The sequence below is a fragment of the Heteronotia binoei genome, chromosome 8 (genome assembly GCF_032191835.1).
Source record: "Heteronotia binoei isolate CCM8104 ecotype False Entrance Well chromosome 8, APGP_CSIRO_Hbin_v1, whole genome shotgun sequence".
In the NCBI taxonomy this organism is placed as follows: Eukaryota; Metazoa; Chordata; class Lepidosauria; order Squamata; family Gekkonidae; genus Heteronotia; species Heteronotia binoei.
This window is the reverse complement of record NC_083230.1, coordinates 76,029,751-76,052,916: the sequence shown is the minus strand read 5'-3', so window position 1 is coordinate 76,052,916 and position 23,166 is coordinate 76,029,751. Positions and strand designations below refer to the sequence as shown.

The following is a 23,166-nucleotide window of genomic DNA, read 5'->3' as shown; positions in this document are numbered from 1 at the left end:
AGTGGAGGGCGGGATATAAATCCAATATCTTCTTCTTCTTCTTCTGGACATGGAATAGGAGTCACTGAGGTGGGGGGAGGTGTTTGTGAATTTCCTGGATTGTGCAGGGGGTTGGACTACATGACCCTGGAGGTCCCTTTCCAACTCCATGATTTCCATGGGCTGGACCTTTGGGAACCCACATAGCATCCCTTCCCTATGGCTACTATCCCATAACAGCATTTCTCTGTGAACATAACTCCCACTATATTAAACACACATACACAATCACAATGAGAGAACTGTAGTACATCAAATATTTATTCTCTTTCATGAGACAGTGATATTCCACTTGACAGCAAGAAGCTACCAAGATGACTGCAAGACATACAGGATGAAAGATTCCTGCATACCATATCTGCAAATGATAGCCTGCCAATCTCTAAAACAGCATATAACCAATTTATCTCACTCAACTAAAACCGCATTACAAAAATATTTACAGAAAACAAAAAAACCCCATACAACCCTGATGATCAGGTGTAGGTGTGGGAGATACTTCACCGACGTGTTGTGGTTCCTCAAATTTATTCTTTTCCTTTAACCATAAAATATTCAAGAGGCAACACATTCTCCAAGGAATCATCGATACCCCAAAATGACAGACCATAACCTAGGAGAGTGCACACTCCTAAATTTAGTTGTTCATTAAGCAGCAGCAGGTGATTATACCCCTCTTCCACTATCTTGATTGGTCTCTGTTCCAACCTGAAACACAACTGGGATGAAGGGACTATTCTTTGTCACGAAAGGAAGAACTGTTCCACTGGATGCCACTATAACATGGAACCCCCTGACCCTAGCCAAGTATCTGATCTCAGTACAGCAGATATAAAGGTTAAACTGGGAACAGATTGTCACAGTAGCCCCTCCATTTCCTTCATGAAGGCTTCATACACATCATCCTTAGTCTGCACAGAGATAGGGGCAGAAGAGCCAGCTTTAGGTGTTGCTTTGGTTATCTGAACAGAAGGTTCATCATCAGGTTTCCTCTGAGCAGAAACAGCAGACCCCTTGTTCTCTCGGCGGACTCGCAGGGCCGTGGGCACAAAACGGGTGATCTCAGCCTTGGGGTTTGTAATTTGCGGCTTGGCACTGATGGTTGCTGTGGCTTTCTTCTCAATGGTGGCAGCACTGGTATCATCTGCCTTAGGGCGCTGGATCAAGCTGGGAGGAGCACTCAGTACTCCAGGATTTGGAATGGGTGCTGGTGGGAATATCCCAGGCGGAGGAACCAGAGGAGGGCGCAACATGCCTGGACGAGGAGGTGGGATACCTGTATGAGACAAACATGGCAAAGGATTAACAAATTACAGGAAAAACTAGCTATCAACTGGAAATCCTAAAACTAGCTATCAGCTGAAGATCCTTAGTAGCAGGTTTAATTTTTAATCAGAAGTGCCTATGCACATGCACACTTAAATTTGTGTGGTACTGTAGTTCAAAGTGTCAGGATCTGGGAGACTCAGGTTCAAACTCTACTCTGCCACAGAAGCCTGATGAGTGATCTTGGACCAATTACACACATCCAGACTGATCCAACTCACAGGATTGCTGTGAGGATCAACTAGAGAAGAAGCAACCATGTAAACTGTGGTATAAATGAATAAATTCCATAGCCTATGTAACAATATTGCACAACATCTCATGTATCCTACAGAAGTTTCTTTCAACTTCTCTGCCCGCCATTGAGCATAAGAAACTTACTACCAGATTATGTTTGAGACACATCAGTAGTGAGTAGTAAAATGTGTTGCTAGACTGATTAAAATCCTTTACTTTGTATCTTAATACAGGAGAAACAAAACAGACTTCACTTAAATATTACCTGGTGGAGCTGGAGGTGGTAAGCGAGGTGGGGGTCCCCTCGGAGGAGGGCCAGGAGGCAGACCTGGAGGTGGACCTGGTGGAGGGCCAGGGGGTCGGCCAGGAGGTGGTCCTGGTGGCAAAAGTCGTGGTAATGGACCACGCAGTCCAGGCAGCCCTGGTGGCCTAAGGAATGGAGGAGCCCCTGAAAAAGTGTAAAAAGAGCTAAGTCCAGAAATATTGGTTCAATACTTTCTACTAGTAACTGTGATCAGCTGAAATTAAGGTGAAGTAACTTGTTTAGACAAAAACACACCAGACCAAGAGCATGGTGACCAGGACTAATTTAATCCAAAGAGTCAACTTAAATCAGAAAGGAAGACCCAGTCTTACATCAAGAAATGTTAGGTATTTGTTCAAAGCCAGCCGGCCATCAAGCAGTTTCCCCTGTTGCTGCCAATCATGCTAGATACAACTTAATTAGTCTTAAGCCTGAGCAGGTCCAAAGGCACAAGGAACAGTAAGAAATGGAACACCAGCCAGCTGTTGAGATCTGGAGCCAAGCACTTGCCCTATCTCCTTGCAGGTAAACTTTTAAAGCTGTCTTAAAACCTGAACTGACCAGAGCCTCAAGCCAAAGAGGTAAGGGCCAAAGAGTCTGAGGCCTAGCCTGCTGGGAACCTTTGATAGAGCAAGTGCCTGCAGAATGCACAGCTGAGACATCAACCATCTGACCAGGGAAAGAGAGGGAGATGCCAGAATTGGCTTCAGTGCCCTTGGGGGCTCTACCAGAGAGTGTAGTGTGTAACTGACATCTTGGGACAGGAAAGCAGGGGACACCTGGGCCCAAAGCTACAATGGGGGCCCCCAGGTCCCAGCCCCTCCAATTAACCTGCCTTGGCCTGTTTCCCACGCCATGAATCAGTCTCCCATGCAGAATTCAAGGAGAATGGAAGGAAAGGTGAAGGGAAGAGGCAGCAAGAGGCAGGTAGTGAGCAACAGGAGGACGGCTCCCCAACTGGGTCCATGAGTTCCCAAGCAGAGCTGGGTAGGCAGCAGCTCGCTTTCTTCTGTGTCAGTGACTCCCCACTTTCTTCAACTAGCTGCAAGCCTTGGACTTCCTGAGGAACAATAGCCTCTCTAAGCAGGGCACCTGGACTGGAAGTTCAAACAGGCTTCTATGGTGAGGGTTGCTTTCCTGCAAGTGGCCGAAATCTGGGCTGCATCATTTTGGCCATGCTGCTCTCTGGCTGAGCATTGGAAGAAAACTTGGTGGGATTTCTAGCAAAGCTGCTTTAATCTCAGGAATGAAAGTGGCAGGGGGGGTGGGGAGACTGGGAAGGCTTCTCATCCACTGCCCCTGCTACATGGAGCACTGCTGGCAACACCCTCCCACACACACACACACCTGTTCATGCCTTCCAAAGTGGGAGGAGATGCTGGAAAAAAGGTCACCAGTGTCACAAGACTAGCACTGGAGTAGGGTTAGCAGAAACTTGTACATTGTTCTGCAGCTTATGGGAAATAACCAGAAAGCCATGCTGCATGCATACAAAAGCTTATACGCAGAATAAAAACTTTGTCTTAAAGGTACCACTGGATTCAAACTTTTATAAATGTCAACATTTTATAAATGTCAATGAGAATATTGTATATTAATTAAAATATAAATGATGGGTTTTGTGTTAAATTTCACTGAGGAGTAAAATAAGTTTAGGCTTGATCAGAAAGTAACTATTACATATACTTCCAAGTTTTTCTCTTGATAATTCAATTTTTCCTCATAACTTCTACATTTGCAATTTTTTAAACATGTTAGTGTTGATGGTAAAGGTAGTCCCCTGTGCAAGCACCAATAGTTTCCAACTGATGTTACTGTAGAGTAAAAGGCAGCCAAATTAAACTTGCCTTGCTATGTCAGACATGAAAACCTGGTTAAAAGAAATAGCATGGGGAGGTATTTTATTTTTATTAGTTACATCCCTCCTTTCTTTTGAGCTTTCCCTTTTCCTATTGCATCTCCACAACTCCCTTGTAAGGTCGCTGGGTTGAGAAGAACGGGTCTCAGGCTAAATTAAAGTTTGAGTTCAGTGCTACATTTAAAACTAATACAATTTAATTCTGGGAATAAGCTTTAATGTGCGTGCACACTTCTTCAGATACACATGTACACTTCCTCAAGTTGTGCTGAAACAACGGCACTAAGTGACACAATCATAATAATTACGGCTCCAACAAAAAACGTACCCCACTAAACTTAAATCCTGGCTTTGGGGCCCACCAAATGAAAAATCCTGGCTATGGGCCAGGGGCACCTCAGCTGGATAGAAAAATTACACATCAGATGGCCTCAAAGAAGCACAGTTTACTGTATTCTTTTTCCAAGTTTTCTTTTGACTGTAAATTGTTTATTTAGGTATTTTTGTAAGCTATGTTGTGTCTCCCAGTGGGAGGACCAGTGGGGTAAAAATGCCTAACAAAATTTTTTAGAATAAATAAACAAATTGCATTTTACCTTCATGAATGAGAAAGAACATTCACATAAAAGGAACCCACCACACAAATTATTTTAGCAAAAATAATTAAAAAAAATGTTCATCCCAGCATTCTCACACATTCAGAGCAGTTTACACTGTAACAAGATTAAAAAAACCCAGCCACAAACAATAAAGGAGCATCATAAAATTCATTCAAGTAAAGCAAACACACTTGAGCTCAAAAGTTTCAAGTCTTCCAGCTTTGGACCACAAAGCAGAGATACAGCTGGAGCCCTTCAAACACTCACCTGGAGGAGGACCAGGAGGAAGGCCAGTTGGTGGTCCTGGAGGCCTCAAGGGTGGCGCTGGAGGTGGTCCAAGAGGAGGTGGCCCTGGCATGGGAGGCGCCTGGATCTGAGCAGGAGGAACAGGCTGAGGGGGTGGCTGCTGCTGTTGCTGGGTAGCTTGAGAGGGTACCGATGATACAGTCTCTGTGTGTGATTCTTCTGAACTTTGCTGCTGGGATGTCTCTTCAGCATCTGAATCCTCATCATCGTCATCGTCGTCTTCTTCAGAATACTCTTCCACCTCTTTCCCACCCTCAGGAATTTCCTGGCCTGCAGAAAAAGGATGAAAGATGTTTTGGTAGAAGCAAGGGGCTTAAAGGAGTACAGACACCAAAGGTACAGAACAAGCTGACATTTCATCTCCAAATTGAGAATCCCCCTTGAAGTTTCATAAAGAATTTCCACCAAACAAGAGAAACAAATGTTCAAAAAACATTTAGGAAATTCAATGTCCAAATCCCTTTGGACATTCTCCCCACACCCATTTAACAATTTAAGCTACTATAATACATTGCAGACATTTAAATTAAAACCATTATGGCTACAATATTGCACTAAGCCTTGCATTTACATGCCGTCCCACTGAAATAGATAGCACTTAAAACCACCAAGGTTAATTTACAAGTCACCACATCCTAAAATACAGCCCTTCCCCATCACCTCTAAAACCCATCAAAAGTTCTCTGTCCAACCCATGAAATTTCTAAAAAAAGAATCAGTTGCTTAATAGGCTGTGGTTTCTAGATCTCTATGGCTGCAGAAGCCCAATTTCCAGCAGCACAGAGAATAGCAAAACCCTACCTTCCAACAAGTCTCAACTGCAGACAGAAGGGCCCTCTCAAGGTTTTGACCTTTAAATCTCTAAACAATCAGAGACCAATGTACCTGCAGAGCTGCCTCTACCCAGTATGCACCCAGAGAGCTTTACACTCAGGAGATCAAAACTTACTGGCAACTCCTTGCCCAAGAGACTGTAATCTTAACTAGAGCCAGGGTTTTTTCAGCCCTGGCCCCAGCTTGGTGGAACTCTCTACCTAGTAACACCATGTTCAGGTCCTCAGGATGTGTAAAATGGAGATGTTGAGGACAGCAACTATTATTGCTTAACCCTACTATTGCTTCCATCTGACGTTACCAATCCCAGTATGGCTCACCCTATGGATCCTCCTGATGATCGATGGTATACATATAGCTTTGCTCAGAGAGACAAGTTATGTATGCCATCGATTATCAGGAGGAATTATACTGTTTTTATCTGTTTTAACTAATTATTTTCTATGTATTGTTTTTATTTATGTAGTGTCCTGAGCCTTAGCCTTCTGGGGGATAGCAGTTTATAAAATTAAGATGATAACAACAACATCTTCACATCTGCTGCTATAGGACTCCCATCAACTATCAACAGCAGAGAGGGGTACAGAATCCCTCCTTGTTTTTAATTACTGCAGCTGACAAATCAGACAATAGAAGAGGATGTGCTGAATTCAGATCTGCACGTTTCTGCTAAGAATCATGGTGGCAGAAAGTACTATCTAGTTGCAGCTGACTTATAGTGACCCCATGATATTTTTAAAGTGAGAGCAGAGCAGAAATGGTTTGCCATTGCCTACCTCTGCAAAGCAACCCCTGGACTTCATTGATGGTCTCCCAGGGCCAACCCTGCTTAGCTTCCAAGGACTGAGGGAAAACTGTTCTGTCAAGCATGCTCAACATATTTCCTGTGACCTTTACAAGGCTACAATTAATGTGTTAGCTTTTTAAGGAGCCACAGAGCTGTATCTGTTCCAAGTGTCAATAATTATTCAAACCAAACAAAAGAACTGTTTTCTGTTAAGAATTACATTTCATTTATTTATGAGAACTACCTCCCCCCCTACTCCAGGAACATTTCCTTTTAAAGGAAGTCCTATATTGGGAAGGGTATGTGGTAGAAAATGAATGTTTGTAACTTAACAGTGTAGTAACAAAGATTACTGTACTGAAACGATGGTTACTGGATGCATACTGCAGTTTTGAAACTGCATTAATTTCTTATTAAATACTAGAACGCTATGTAACTTTCACAAAATGTTGAAATAACAGTACTTGTGACTCAACAATTTCTCAAGATATTGACTTTCAATTCAACCATTCTAGAAAACAGTTGTAATATTTTCAAGCTTAACTTCATAATCACAAAATACTATGCAGGTTTTAACATGAATGCTTGGATTTTTTTCAAGCCTGTATTGCCAATACCTTTTTTCCCCAAAGTATTTCTTTTAAGTATTTCTACCCTGCCACTCAGTAGCAGCCTGATAGCTCATATGAGCCTGGACTCCTCAGAGCCAGGAGCTAAGCAAGTGTCAGACAAGGTCAATACTTGGCTGGGAGACCACCAAGGAAGACTGGTGGTGCCATCTGGAGGAAGGCAATGTCAAGCCACCTCTGCTCATCTCTTGCCTTGGAAACACCATGATCCTGAGGTTGCCATTAGTCAGTTGCAACTTGACAACACTTAGTTATTATTCTACCACTCAGGTGGTTAACATGTGAAAACAATCAAAACCAGTAAACTCTAAATTAAAAATACAAAATAGCAGAAAATTAAGATTAAATATAGCATGCAAATATTATAAAGCCAACATTTAAGCACCAGAACTAAGATCAGAACTAAAATTAAAAAGAAACCAGTAACCAAGATTCTAAAAGCCAAATAGCACACACACAAAAATACACAGTGAATTCTTCACTTAAAAGCCCCTAAGAACATTTCCCACCCTGCGTTTGGAAAGCCCCTCTAAAGGAGGGCATTCCAAATTAGGATGCCACAACTGAAAAGGCTGTTTCTTGCTATCATCTGTCTAACCTGTAAAAAGATGGGAGACTGAGCAAGGCTTCTCATGACAATGAAAAAAATGGGCAGGGAAATATAGAAGACAACTATAACTTAGATACCCTGGCTCCCAAAACATGATGGGCTTCAAAAGTAATATCCAAGCCCTTTGAATTGGGCCCAGAAGCAAACAGGAAGCCAATGAAATGTTCAAATACCCAGTATATTAGGGATTCCATAGCTAGAACTAATCAACAATCTTGCCATAGCATAAAGCACAACTAAAGCTTCCAAGCAGTTTTCAACCAGATTCTACAGCTACAATTCCTAACTCTGCATACTGGTAGACAACAATAACAATCATGTACATACTCAACCTAAAGAGTCTCTAGAAAGTAGATACACACAGGCCTCCCTGTGACCAAGCTCAGGAAGAAAAAAAACCCTTTTAGCATGAAAACAGGATGCAAGGCCAGATTAATTTAGCCACCAGACTGTGCACTTAGAAGTCAACTACTGCACATGTTACCAGTTTGGAATTATTGCTTTCTCACAGCTGATATGCTGATAGCCATATCATGCAAAAAAATCCTGCTTATAAAACACAGACCAGAACCTGAATCTTTACTTAGGAATATCTCTGTAAACTAGTTCTTCAGGCAAACAGGCTTCTATTGTTAGCAGTCAGACCCCTCCCGCAGATGGGTAGTTTTAAATAAAATACCATTCTCTAAATATCACCCCCAAATTCCTTCTGCGCTGCACAGCCCAGCCTAGAAGTGGAACGAAGATGGAGATGGTACAAAACAAAATGGACACTGGCCAGAAAAACAAGCCTGAGAAAATATTTTTGGAAGGTGAGCCAGGGCAGCTGACTCATTAACTCTCCTCACCACCCTAAAAGGGATACTTAATCTAAACCATGTGGGGAAAAACCTCCCTTTTCTTGACTTAACCCCCATCCACACCCAGTCACATCTTTCCCTATCCATTCACCCTAATTACAGCTATTCATACAACCTGGTAGCTTCTCCCATCCTGTATTCAAGGGTTATCAAGGAATATGTACATTGAGCAATCTCATCAAGCACCATTAGCACCATTCAGATAACCCAATCACAGGTTTCCAAGGTCTTTGCCCATTCATGGGAGAGCCATTAAGGCTCTCCCAAAACATAATTTTACTCCCAAAAAACCAATCAAGGTACTGTTTTAGTAGCAAACATGCCAGTCTGCCCTCGAGGTAATTTTTTCCTAGAGAAGAGACTGGACTTATACTTCACCCTTCACTTGGAGTCTCAGAGTGATTTACAATCTCCTTCCTCTCCCCACAACAGACACCCAGTGAGGCAGATTGGGTTGAGAGAGCTGACAGAATTCCTCTTTAGTAGAACAGCTATGAGAGAGTTATGACTGACCCAAAGTCACTCCAGCAACTGCATGTAGAGGAGTGGGGAATCAAACCCAGTTCTCCCAGATAAGAGTCCACACACTTAATCACTACACCAAACAGGCTCTTCAGTAACTGGACACACATTGCCCTATGGTGATATGTTCTCAGCACTAATCACATCCCTACTCTCTGTGGGCTTCCTCCTTCTCTCCAGGAATTACTAGTAGTTTCTCTCATAGCTTTCTGTGGACCTAACTCTCCAAGACTTGGACATGTCACCTTCCCTGAATCACTTTTCCTTGCTACTCCCTTTTATTTTCCTCTTAGATAGTTTGTGTGTTCCCCATGTGCTCTGTGTGTATGTTTTTGCTGTTTTATTCCTTTTTACAATAAAACGCCTTTTACAATAAAATGTTATACTGCAGCCTGGTTTGAGAGTTCTCTAAGGGAACAATCCCCACAGACATTGGTGGAGATCCCCAATTGCCCACCTCCTGCTAAGCTAATTTGCCCAACTAATTAATATACTACCAATTTGGGTAACGCTATTGCTCACATTTAAATAGAATGGGTGCAGGGGATGGGGAGAGCTGAAATAAGTCAAATCCTTTTACCAGCCATTCGCAACATCATGGCCTGAAGTGGAGTAAGTTCCTTCATGTTCTTTTTCTTCTTTCGTGATTTTCCAGGCATGTCAGCAAACCGTACACTATGACCTGCAAGAATATGCAATAAAGGATTAAATGTTTCACAGCAACAAAGCAGTAAACAAGTCACAAGTATTAACAGAAGCCAAAGCAGAAAATCAGTTCAGTTAAAAAATTTTAAACAATGATATTAACCACAAATATAAGAGAAATTAAGAAACATCAAAGCAAACAAAAGATTAGTCTTTCAATATATCCAGAGTAGGAAACCAACCACAGAAGCAGTTGGGCCTTTGAATGACTAAGAAATATAGGGACTGCAAAAGGGAGATGGGGAGATCAGAGAACCTCAGTGAGTTTTTTGCTTCTGTGCTCACTGTGGAAAGTGCTTAGCATGTACTCATGCCACAGTCAACATTTTAAGTAAGGAAGTCTAAAGAACTGAGTCAAACTGAGGTGACAAGAGATTATGTTCTAGGCCAGGGGTGGCCATACTGTAACTCAGGAGCCACATGTGGCTCTTTCGCATATACTGTGCAGCTCTTGAAACTCCCACTGCCCCATCAGCCAACTTGGAGGATGCATTTAAAATTAAAGGTGCTTTCTTTCCACATCTCTCTTCTTTATCCCATCTATTTGCCTGCCTGCCTTCCAGCTCTCAAACATCTGACATTCATGTCTTTCAGCTCTCAAACATCTGGCATTCTTTCTATGTGGCTCTTATGTCAAGCAAGTTTGGCCACCCCTGTTCTAGGCCTACTGGGGAAATTAAAAACCAGTAAGTCTACAAGTCCTAATGGCATACATCACAGTTCTTCAGGAACTTAAATGTGAGATTGCACCAGGCCATATATATGTTATCACTATATTCAGCTGCTGTTCCAGAACACTGGAGAATAGCAAATGTTACACCAATTTTTAAAAAGGGGCTATCGGGAGCCTAGAAATCACCAGTTGGTTATCCTAACATATGTCCTACACAAACCAGTAGAAATGGTAATCAAAGATAGAATTATTACGAATACAGATGAATAAAGCCCACTAAGGGAAAAATCAGAATGGCTTCTGCAAGGGAAATCATGCTTCATCAACCTTTTGAAGTTCCTTGAGAAAGTGAACAAGCATGTAGACAATGGTGACATTATATATATTGTTTCAAAAGGCTGTTGACAAGGAACCTTCACTAAAGACTCTTCAGTAAACATGCCAGTCATGGGATAAATACCCGTTAAATGGCAAGAAAAAAAGAGCAGGAATAAAGGGCAGTTCTCATAATGGAGGCAAGTAAGAAGTGTAGCCCCACAAGGAGCAGTACTGGGGCCAGTGCTGTTTAATTTGTTCATAAATGATCTGCAGCTGGGAGTGAGCAGTATAGTGGCCAAGTCTACAGATGACACAAAATTATTCAGGATGGTAAAAACCAAAGATGTCTCAGAAGAACTCCAGAAGGATCTCCACAGACTGGATGACTGGGCAATAATGTGGCAAATGAAGTTCAATCTTGGTAAGTATAAGATGATATACTCTGAAATAAAAAATCCCAGCTTGAAGTATAGACTAATGGAATCTGAACTTGAAGACTGAGATAGAAAAAGATCTACGGGTTGTAGTAAACTGCTCAACAACAGTGTCAATCCCAAGTGCTGCGGATCTGAAAAAGGCAAACTCTATGTTGTGAATTATTATGAAAGGCAATGAAAATAAAACAGTCAATATTATAGTGCCCAAAATAAATCTACAGTACAGCCTCATCTGGAATACTGTGTGCAATTCTCACCATGTCTCTTAAAAGACATCACAGAACTGGGAAAAGTACAGAGAAAAACCAAGAGGATTAGGGGGCTGAAGCATCTTCCCTATAAGGAAAGGTTGAAGAGTCTGGGACTTTTTTGCTTCACAAAGAGATTACTAAGAGGGGACATGATAGAGGTATATTAAATTACACACAGCGTGGAAACAGTTCATAAAATCACAAAGTTGGAAAAGACATCCAGGATCATCAAGTCCAACCTCCTGCACAACGCAGGAAATTCACAAATACCTCCCCTCCCCCACTCCCAGTGACCCCTGCTCCATGCCCAGAAGATGGCAAAAAACCCACCTCCAGGATCCCTGGCCAAACTGGCCTGGAGAAACTGCTGCCTGGCCCCAAAGTGGTGATCAGCATTTCCCTTGGCATGTAAGAAAGGGCCACAAAAACTAAGCACTGATGCAATCCTTCCTGCCCTTGAATTTTCTTTATATTTTTCCTTTCCTTGTATTTTCTTTATATTATTTCTCTGTTCTTTCTAAATAAATAAATTCTCTCTCTCTCGCTAGCTAGTTAAAGTCTCCACCCAACAATAAAACTCAAAGGATGGCTTTGGGCAAGTCACTTAACTGCACAGCATACCCTATCTCCCTGGGTTGCTGTAAGGATAAAATGCAGAATGAAAAACAGTGTATGCTGCCCCAAATTCCTTGGAGGAAGATTGGGACTGAAATGTAACAGATGTATTTCTACTTTCCTAGGCAACTTACCTGATTTCTTATCTTCTCCACCTTCCCTTTCAGCATTGTCATCATGATGCATTAACTCCTCCCCTTCACTGTCTACATCAGTCCTGTCACTATCACTGTCATCAGTAGAGTCATCATGCTTGTCCTGATCCATGTCCTCAGGATATCCTTCATCTTCGCTGGTGCTGGAAGCCTCGTCATCATGTCCTCGAGGACCTAAGGAGTACCAATAAAAGGTGGAAACCAACACAACATTCAACATGTTCAGTCTGATTCTGTAGTATTCAAGCTTTAGCGGTCTCGATTAAAGAAGGAATACTTCCAAGTCTAGGGCCTAGATCCTGCTGATGCATGGGGAGGGATTTCTGCCAATTCCTGCATGCCATCGGAGACCACCAATTCCCCTCTGAGATATTGCCCAGAAGCAGCATTGCAGGGAGTATTTTTTGGCTGCTATGGGTATTGGGAGAAAATCACCCCTCCTCCTTGCACTCATTAATCCTAGGCAGGATGCAACCCTAACCCTGCTGCATACATCCCACAAATAGCAACTTCATTACCCAGATATAAATGCGAAGAGGGAAGCAGAACAGAAGATTACACATTACCATAACATTCAGTTACAGTAACCAATTAAAAAGGGTTACACAACACATCTAGCATGTTTCATACTATGGACCTGGTAACTTTTAAATGTATCTAAGGACACACACACACTGAAAAGCACATGAAACACATGAAAACTTTTGAAATCTTGTATATATCCTCCACGTCCTTTATATTGGCACTTGCTGAACAGTTTTATTTGACTTCGGAATTTCTCTTGAAGTCAATCTTAAGACTACTTTGCATCCAAGCCAAAAATTCAAAAGGCCTGAGTTTCCCCTTAAATCCTTGCACCTTCAAAGCTAAAATTAAAAAAAAACTACTTCTCTAGTTCTGTCCGGAAATGAGGAAGGAATGGCACAAATGTGGTCTGCAAATTAAGCAAGTATTTTTCCCTTCTCACATAAATCGGTGAACAGATGAGAGTGGACGTTTCTCTCACACACTTTGAAAACAAGAAAGCCATTTATTTACCTGTCTCTGGACTGTAAGACATCTCCTCCTCCCTTCTGCGAGGGGCCATCTCTAGAGTGAATCCTACTTTACGACTATACATCTGCAAGACTTGAGGTGGTGGTGGCCCCGGTGGAGGTCCAGGTGGTTTCCTGCCAGGGGGTAAGCGAGGAACACCATGCCCAGGAGGTGGAAGTACAGAAACAGGCCGAACAGGAGGGCTAGAAATAAGGTTTGAAAAAATAACCCATTTTCAGAAGCAAATACAAGACAACAACTTCTATAGCAATAATTCCTGGTCCACTGTTATCTAGGCCCAACTGTTAAATTCCTCTCCTGCCTCAGAAGTATTTCCCCATCCTCAATGTGGAAAGGAAGAAACTTATTTTGTGTAGAGAAAAAGGCTCCTGAGCTGCAAACACACTGTTGCTATTCTGCTGAAATCTAACAAAAAAAACCTGCCGGCACAATTTTCCCTGACATTTTAGCTACCTTAATGGCCAGTTAAGATGATTCCACGGCAGAGGATAAATGAAGTAAAACAATTTTTTAAAGAATTCTTCTGCCTTAACTCATGGCCTGAGCCCCAACATCATGCAGCATAAACAAAGGGCATCTAACACACTCTATTCTGAACATTCATTCTAAAGCTCATATGCATATCTAACAAATACCTAAAATACCTATTAAAACACCTCTAATAATTACTTGTTAGAAGCGAACAGCCTACTAAATCACAATGGCAGACCCTCACACACATTCTCTGGCCTCTTCAGTTAATTTCTTTCTTACCCATACGCTGAGGTTTTCTTGAGAATAGAGGGTGGCTGTGCTCCCGGCAAAGGGATGTCCTGAATGAGGATGTTGGAGGGAGCATGAGGCATATCTGGCAAGGGGATACTCTCTACCTCAACATGCTGGGCATTCTGCAACAGAATGAAGTAGAGGTTAATCTTCAGAAGGCAGCAACATCCATTATTTTCAGTTGGCATTACCTCTTCTGTTAGTAATCACTCCAAATACTGCATTGATATTAATATTGCACACAGGCCCAGAAATCTAGTTACAGCTAGGGATGGGCACAGACCGGTCCACAGACATAATTCTGTCATGGACTGGAGGCCGGGTCATGGTCCATTTGCCCAATCCACGCATTTGAGGGTTTGATAGACCACAATTTTTTTTTAGACGGTCTGTGGGCTAGTCATGTTGGTGCCCAGATAACCCTTTGAAGCTGTGCCACTACTGCAGCATGACACCAGTGAGCTCAGAAGGCATTTCAATGCTTCCTGAGCCCACTTCCAGGTCACACCCATCGCAGACTTCATGAACCATGAACTGGTTTATAAACCAGGAAAATCTATGGAAGTTTGTAGTTCATGAAATTCACAAACCTCCATTCTTCCGGACCATGCCCATCCCTAGTACAACAGCTATGAAAAAGGATAATTAAAACACCCAGTATTTTTAAAGCCTTCTCAGTCATACAGATTTCAGCAGTGGGAAAGACTGTCCAGTTTAAAACCAAAATCTGACTGCTTTTATTTAGGAACCCTGAGCACTTTGTTCTAGCAAGCAGAGGTGGCTCCAGACATCAAAATACTTAGTGCAAGACTCACAAATTAGGTGAAAGAGCTTTAGAAACCCAGGTGATAACACCCAGAAAGCTGTCAGTAAATGCTGAAAACAAGTGCGTGCATGCACAGGAAACAGAAGTATGACAGTTTAAGAGGGTTGCTCAAAACACAAAAATGGAAGCCCAAATCAGCTCGAGACTAATAGGATGGCTTCAAGCAAGCTGCTTTCTCAGCTGGGTAACTGGGCTGAACTACAGTAATACAGGTCTTCCTCTCTGAGAAAACAACACAGTCTGGAAAAGTTTACAATACAGATTATACAGAGTCCTGTACTAATAATGAGCTTTTCATATAATAAGCTGTGAATCCTCACCAGAGGCTAATACACAAGCAGGCAATGACATACTAATTCAAACAGCATCAGGGAGATGATCAGTGATACAGCAGTGGTAAAGAAATGCCACATGACAAGCCATACAAAGGCAGCCATTTCAACTACACTGGTGAATTCTGAAAATGGAAATGAAGGAGGGGAACTGCTCTGGTTCATCACCAAACCATGCAGAGCACAGAGATACTTTTCAAATGCAAGCCACTGTCCGTTTTGCACTTGTTAACAGGGAGCTGTAACATGCCCATGTATGTGATAATAACAAAAATAGTATGATACAGCTAAAGCAGCTTTCAAACTGGACTACTGCAATGCCACCTTTTGTGGGTTTGCCTAACCGTTCAGAAACTGTTCAGGTCTAAAATGCACCAACTAGGCAACCAGCAAGTACAGTTTAACAGGTACCAAATCTCATCACTCTTAAACTTTACTGGTACCAGGGAACATGCAGTTACATATGAGTCTATCCAAGAAGGTCTTAGAGGTCTTAATCTATGTGTGACTGCCCTCAAAGATAAGGTTACTTATCACCAGGTGCATTTTCATTGGTGAGAACTAGGTTCCCCCCATAAGCTTGCTAAGTGCCAAAATTACTTTCTTTTAGATCACAGGTGAAGAGTTTCTCACTTCCCCAAAAATTTTAGTCCTGTTCCTGCAAGTAACTGCATAAGGCACACATGTTTTTATTGTTTTAAAAGATATACTACTTTTTAATGCTCTGGAGTTTTTAAAGTTTTAAGACCTAGGGTGTTTTTACATTCAGTTTGATCCAGAGTTTTAGTGTCTTCAAATCGCCTACCACCGTTCTGCTTTAATTATTTTCCTTTTACATTTGTGGATTTGCTCTGCTCATTTTGCATAGCCAAACTTCTATAATTCCTGCTGAAAGCATTTCAGTTTTTTTTTTTTTTTTTGGGGGGGGGGGAGGTCCCTGTTCAGAGGACAGACGGAATTCCAATGCTTAGTTAAATATATACGAAAGACTGCAAAAACGATACAAATTTAAATTACAAGATGAGGCAAGCAATGATATGTAAAAAATTCAAGTGCTGTCAGTTCTCATGCAAATTACTGCACCTTGTGGCTTTTGAAGTCTTTCAAAATGCATGAAAACTTCTACAAGTTTGAAACGGCTGTAGAGAAATGACCGAATCAAAACTAGTTTTGAGAAAAATGTTGCAGCAGCAGCACCGGAACTCATTTAATTGAAACAAATGTAGATGCTTCGGGCAAAACAGTTGTGAGAACATTAGGTACTGTAAAAGGTGAGTTTCCAATGCGGTGACAGAGAGTCACAAACTGTCAGTATAAAAACACCCCTAATCTCTGACACTGTTTAAATTGCTTCTATCACCTATTTTTACCTATTTTTATACCCCTTTCCAACTGATACTGTGATTCAGAGGTGTTGGACTCATTTTTTATGAGGGCCAGATCTTACATAAATGTGACTTTGTTGGGCCAGGCCATGTGTACCATAAAATGTAATGCCAGGTACCAAAGATATCAACTTTAGAAAGGACAGCAGCTGCTAAGCCCCAAGTTGGCGTGTCCTCAATGCAAGGCCCCACGGGCGGGTGTGGGGTGTGCAGAGGAAAATTCACATGGGCAGACTTGAGAGCCAGTGGTGCAGTGCTGGACAGATGCTCCCACACTCCCTGGAAGAGAGGCAAACCCCTTCCCTAGCCTGCTCTCACTGCCAATGCTGTGAGCCTGGGTCCCAGCGTACAAATGTGAAATGACTTGGTGGTGTTAGCTTGCCCCTGCCCCCAAGCCACCATGGAAGGGGACTGAACTGACAAGCTGGAAGACAAGCTGAACTGACACTCCCTCCTGTGGAAAAGAAGAAGAAGATGAAGATATTGGATTTATATCCCGCCCTCCACTCCGAAGAGTCTCAGAGCGGCTCACAATCTCCTTTACCTTCCTCCCCCACAACAGACACCCTGTGAGGTGGGTGGGGCTGCAGAGGGCTCTCACAGCAGCTGCCCTGTCAAGGACAACCTCTGCCAGAGCTATGGCTGACCCAAGGCCATTCTAGCAGGTGCAAGTAGAGAAGTGGGGACTCAAACCCGGTTCTCCCAGATAAGAGTCCGCACACTTAACCACTACACCAAACTGGCTCTCACATCAAACGGCAGTCTAGGTCCAAGGCCACGAGCGCAGTGGGACCCAGGCCAAGCAAATTCCAATAAGCCAAAGATGCCCATGTGGGAATGGCCACCTCTGACCACAGCTGCCAGGTGATCCATTGCAGGCCAATACCAGGGATTCAAGCCAGAGATCCTTCGCAAGCCATGCCACCGAGGGACTCCCCCAGGCTAAAGGATCATCTGATGAAGGAGTGGGCAATGCACTCATAAGGTTAAGTGTGTGGCAGAGGCCCCAGGCCACCCAGTGACCAATATAATCAGAGATGGTCGGCACCCCTCCACACGAGATGGCAACCACCTACAGATGAAAACTGCTGGATGATAACTAGGAGAAGGAGGCCCAGCCACTGAGTCACATGCTTGGAGACAGGACTAGGCCCCCAATGAGTGGAAGAAACTGCTAAAGAACACACACCCCCATTGGCCCAAAGCACAGCTGCTGCATGGGGTGTGCAAATACAGCAGTAGCACTGGCCACCAGCAGAGGATAGTCTGCACTCCACTACAAGCAAACAGTGATGCACATGGCTATCCAGGACAGCATTCCTGCAGCTGCAGGCCAAGGAGAGAGGTATGCAATCTCACTTTGGACCTCCATGTTTGCATGAATGCAGCTGTGGTGGCTCCCAACTTACCAGTCAGGCTGCCACTGAAGTGAAGGGGTTCTGTTTGACTGCTGCAGATGAAGTTGTTCCACTATGCTGAAACCACAATTAGAGTGGCTCCCCCCACTCCCCACAGTAGCCTCCTGTTCCTTCCCTCACACCAGTTGCTTGCAGGATGGATAAGAGCCCTGGACAGAATAGTTCCAGCCACTGGACCTTATATTTGGCACCCCAATAGTTGTTTTTATTAGTTTTATTATTATACCATTCTTAGATGCTTTGTGGGGAACTGCCTTGGAAATATGTATATTGAAAAGTGAAGCAAAATAATTTAAATAAAAAACAAAAAGACTGCATTTTCAATCTGCAGTCAAAGCAAAAAGCACAATTAAAACAATGTTGTTCAAAATGGAGGAAATTACCTTGACAGCATCGAAGTATTGACTGAGCTGAGATCTCTTCTGCTCATATTCCACTTCTAGCTTACGCAACTCTTTGTAAATATCTGGATTCTCCTTCTCATAGAGCCGCAGAATACGCTCAAAGGTCTCACGCAGCTTCTTACGCTTGTCTTTCAGCACCTTCTCATTTAGCTGGGGTTGCTGTACTGGGTTAAATTCTGATCCAGTAATAGCAGGACCAGGAAAGCCAAATGAAAGAAAAGAGCTTTACTAGGAAAACCTGGAGAAAACATACCTCTCCCTCTCTCTGTGTATAAAAAAAATGTATACACAAGCAACTCAAAAACAGGATTGAGAACGCCTGTAGTTTCCACCAAAGTGTGCAAGCAAGAAAGAACACAAGCCAAGACATGAATACTAGACTCTTTCTTTCCTACAAAAACTTCCTAATCTCCACTTTCTATCTCAGAGTAAAAACAGCTACCAATTCTTGACAGAAATGAGACCCTTTACTACACTCAGTCCTTTCTTTCTCCAGGATATAACACAGTATTGCTGCTTTTTGTGTTATCAGTATATCCTCTTATTAGTATGGTCTTCATCTAGTCCCTTGACTCTACAAAACCATTCTGATCTCTTGACTTTTTCCATTTGTAATCTTCCTGCCATTTAACTCTGCAATGAGACATATTTGTACCCACCCATTTCATCAAGTTTTTCCATGTCCCGAATGATTTGCTTTGGATCCTTCATTTTTAGCACAGCTGCTCGCACCATCATGCGTTGTTTCTTGTTCTAAATTCAACAGAAAGAAAAAGCCAGAAAGAAAAGACTGCCTTTGATGAGCAGCATACAGAACTCCAGTCAAGAGCATCAGTTCTCATTTTGGCTCTCATAGCTTCTGAGAAATCTTAGAATGCTGTGGCATCTCAAAGAGAAGTCTGCGCATGTCATTTTTACAGGATTTTTCATTCAGGTTTTCAAAGCTAGTTTCAAAGCTAGTATTTGCTAGTTGTTGTAAAATGTTTTCTAAATCCTCCTTCTTTCTCAAGCAAATTTGCACTGAGACAACAGCAAAATTAATTACCTTCCACCAAACTCTTATGACTGTACAACATTAATAACCAAATCCAACATCTCTCTGAAAAGATTAAACAAGGGAAACCTGACAAAGAGGAGGCTTCAGGACATGAAAATACAGCATTATCAAGACTCCATTTAAACACAGGACATAATAACCAAGAATAAGTGATCCAACCTGCATTTACTAATTAAGTAATTTTCTCTTACCTTCTTCAGCTCCCTTTTACGGGCCTCTTTGCCTGTAAAGATACAAACAACATGAAAACAACTTCAGAACAATACCTTCAAGCTCCTGGATGCAATTCCTACTAGGGAAATTGTCTCAGTGAACTTGGGGAGGGGGCTTATTTCAGAGTACGTTTATGGCTAAGTCTTTTTCTTATGAAGTTGAAGGGGGGAAAGGCAGATTAATATGCCATGATCTTCAGAATCCAAAGCAAATAAAACTAGTAGAATCAGATATTATATTCACCCAGATTAAAAGTGTAAATTTTCCAACATGAAATAATAATTTCCTAAAAGAAACAATTAAAAACTAATTTTTATATTGTCTTTTTTTCTTCCTAGAGATAGTATCATCTTGACAGGGGTGTCAAATTCATTTGTTATAAGGGCTGGATCTGACATAAATTCAGAGCAAGAGATGTCAGTTATCAGAGATTGATAGGTAAATGAACAAAATATTGCAAGACTGCTAATCTTTAAAGTATGCTTTATTTTGATTTTTTTTTTAAAAAAACTGTAATTGTGTCTGTGTCCTTTAGAAAGTTTATATCTCTGCTACCTGGCATTACATTTTATGACACCCATGGCCCAGCCTGACAAGGTCTCATTTATGTCAGATCCAGCCCTCATAACAAATGAGTTTGGCACCCCTGGTCTGTAATGAATCACAAAGTTGCAAGGGACCTCAAGGGTCATCTAGTCCAACCCCATGCACAATGCAGGAAATTCACAAGTATTTCCCCCCCACACACACACAGTGACACCTGCTCCAAGCCCAGAAGATGGCATAATGGCTTATACGCTTCCAGTATCATCTACAAGGTTTATAAAAACTATTATTATTAGATTCAATTTATTGGCCGCCCTTCCCTAAGAATAGGGCTTAGGGCAACTTACATCAGCTATGTATACAACAGATAAAAATTAAAACAGCAATTAAATACTAAAAACCATCAACATTAGAAAATATAATGCCTCCCTTTTATGAAAGATATGAAAACTTATCAGATTTTTTTCTAGTCTATACTTGACACCCTAGCATGTATTTCTGCTCCAATCTCTTTTCCCACACTGTGCAACTAAGAAAAAATAAAGTGTAGTGTCAGTCTAATGCAACGTGTTAGACCACTTCTCTCCCCTGAATCCCCTACTGCCCTTACAGAAGTTCTTTGAACACTTACGAGCTTGATCTGTGGGATTCATAAACTTCCCACTCTTGGTGGAAGATGTTGACCTCCGCCCCATTTTGTCTGTTTATTTTTCTCTTTTCCACTGATTGAAATTTGATGACTGAGAAAAAACATAATCCAACATTATCTCAGTATTAATACAAAATGCACATTTCCATTTATTTACGTTATATTTATATTCCACCCATTCTATACAGACTGAAGGCGGCTAACAGCGTAAAACAGACAGTAAACAAAAACAATATTAAAACAATAAAACAATCAGATAAATGGCAATGGTGCTACTTCAGGAGGATATTTTCTTTCTCACGCACATAGATCCTAGGCAGTTGGTACTAAAGCGTAATAGATACAGATGTGGTGGCAGCCTTCTCCCATTAGACGTTATACACCATCTGAAACAGTTCAGTCTTGCAGGCCCTGCAGAATTGCAATAAATCCCGCAGGGCCCTGATGACTTATGGAAGGATGTTCCAAACTTCTCCACACCACTGTGTGGCCATTTCACAACCCTCACAAAGGCAACTCATGATCTATTCTAGGGATTCTCAACCTTGTTTAAGACTGTGATCATTTTTGGAATTCTGGCACAGCCATAAAATAGCTACTACAGGAGGTGCAGCCAAACATAAAACTGCTGCCTCAGCTTACCTCCCATCATATAGTGATGCTGTGGTGGTAGCTGTTAACAAAGCAACACTGTTTAAAATCTGCACAACCATTGGTCAATCAGAAGATTTGCTGGGCAAAAGCTCCATGTGACCCCACCCACTTTCTAAAACCATTTGGCAGGCATCAGGAGGTGTCAGCAGACACCATGGTATGCACAGGCACCACAGTGGACGCCTGATCTAGTCACTGGCCAGGAACACAAGAAGGCATTCACAGATAACATAGCAGTGACACAAGAACTACTATTTTTGAAGACTAATATAATTTCATGCAGATAGGCAAATTGGGCTAGAGCACACAAAAATTTAAACTACAGTTAATTTGTTGGTCTGTAAAGTACCACAAGACTCTATCACCACTATTCCTTTTGCTTACATTCTTTCCAGTTACAATTACACTCCTGGCTTTGACAGTATCAACTGATCCGAGCAAGACTGTTGCACTATACCTTCAGTTCACAGTTACAACATAATACACCACCACAACACACACCTTACACTCACCAATACCCAACACAACCTGAAATTCTTTATAAAGTGGAGACGGGAACTCAGAATGAATGGCTATGAACCTAGCCCCAAGAGAGGAGAGAGCCGAACGGGTTCGGGAGCCCTGAGTCTGGGAGGAGGGCTGCCTCCAAGCGAAAGCCCTCCCACCACTCACCCCGAGATGCTGGCACTAGAGAGCCAGTCAAGCGAAAGGGCCCTACAGAAGCCGGGGCTCCCAGGGAGCTCCCGCCTTCGTCGCCATCTTGAAAAGCCGCGCGACCTCGCTGCAAAGACCATAAAAAGGCAGAGCGGCACACTTCATGGACTTCCGGTGGAAGCTGACCGCCTCCTTTAGCTAAGATTCAATATGAGTGCGTTTTAGGCCTGGCTATCTCTATAGTGAAAACCCTGCGCGGTTTGCCTGGAAGTGGGAAATCGAGTAGTTTTTAGGGCGGAAGTACCTAGAAAGGGATTGCGGCGATTTGCGGCTGCAGCAGTTTGCTGTCGTTATGGCATCAACGTTGTGCGACTGCGCGACCATAGATTTTAAATGAGGGCCACTAGCGCCGCTCTGTGGCTAGATGGTTTTCATCTGGAAAGCGAAAGAAAAGATCTAAAGCAAGGGAGTGCTCGTTTGCTAATTTCAGGCTAGAAGTCGCAGCTCTTATAGTCATTCACTCCCTCTCCCCCCTTTTAAGTGTCTGTGCTCTACCGAGAAAGAAACTGTCATAGTTTTCAATCGGGACCGAATTTGTATTTCTAAAAGTCATCATAGCGAAGGATTTGCTGGTGTGAAATGCACACATCTTTCCTTACTAGAGATTGTTAGCAGGGGACTGAAAATAATTTTCAGAATTATGATGCCTTTATATACAGCCACAGTGAAACACTACAGGTCTGGTTGTCCAAGTAATTTCATGGGCTATTGTTAGACAACTTTATGGAAAACAGATCAAGGTAGATAGCCATGTTGGTCTAAACAGTACAACAAAGTCCAGTGACACCTTTAAGACCAACAAAGTTTTATTGAGCATTTGCATGCAAGCACACTTCATCGGACAATGAAATGAAATTTGGAAAAGCCGTCATAATATATCAAGAGTGACTGGCGGAGAAAGGTGAATGGAGTTTGTTTGAATAGCAGCTGCAGAGGGCAAACTGCAGAGTAGAATTGCTGCTTTGCATAGTAGGCTTCTTAGCAGCATCTGACTACATTACAGGGAACGGATTGATGTAAACTAGCAGGGCTCTTATGTGTGTGGGGGGGAGGGTTGTATAGACATGGCACATAGGCAATTT

At 42.3% G+C, this 23,166-nt stretch overlaps 1 protein-coding gene across 3 annotated transcripts; it reads right to left on the bottom strand.

Moving 5' to 3' along the window:
- Positions 1 to 282: 282 nt before the first annotated feature.
- WBP11 (WW domain binding protein 11) lies at positions 283 to 22,279 on the bottom strand. Of its 3 annotated transcripts, none has more exons than XM_060245286.1 (12): positions 21,872 to 22,279; positions 20,699 to 20,807; positions 19,500 to 19,531; positions 18,911 to 19,004; positions 18,231 to 18,427; positions 13,875 to 14,008; positions 13,104 to 13,303; positions 12,045 to 12,239; positions 9,492 to 9,593; positions 4,631 to 4,939; positions 1,868 to 2,050; positions 283 to 1,315 (listed from the first exon to the last, which is right to left on the bottom strand). In XM_060245286.1, exons 2-12 carry the CDS (start codon positions 20,760 to 20,762, stop codon positions 897 to 899), a joined length of 1,929 nt encoding a protein of 642 aa, XP_060101269.1. In that variant the 5' UTR covers positions 20,763 to 20,807; positions 21,872 to 22,279; the 3' UTR covers positions 283 to 896. The 3 variants fall into 3 exon arrangements, with proteins under 3 accessions (XP_060101269.1, XP_060101268.1, XP_060101270.1); XM_060245285.1 differs by having other exon boundaries at positions 22,043 to 22,279; XM_060245287.1 differs by having other exon boundaries at positions 21,883 to 22,137.
- Positions 22,280 to 23,166: the final 887 nt, after the last annotated feature.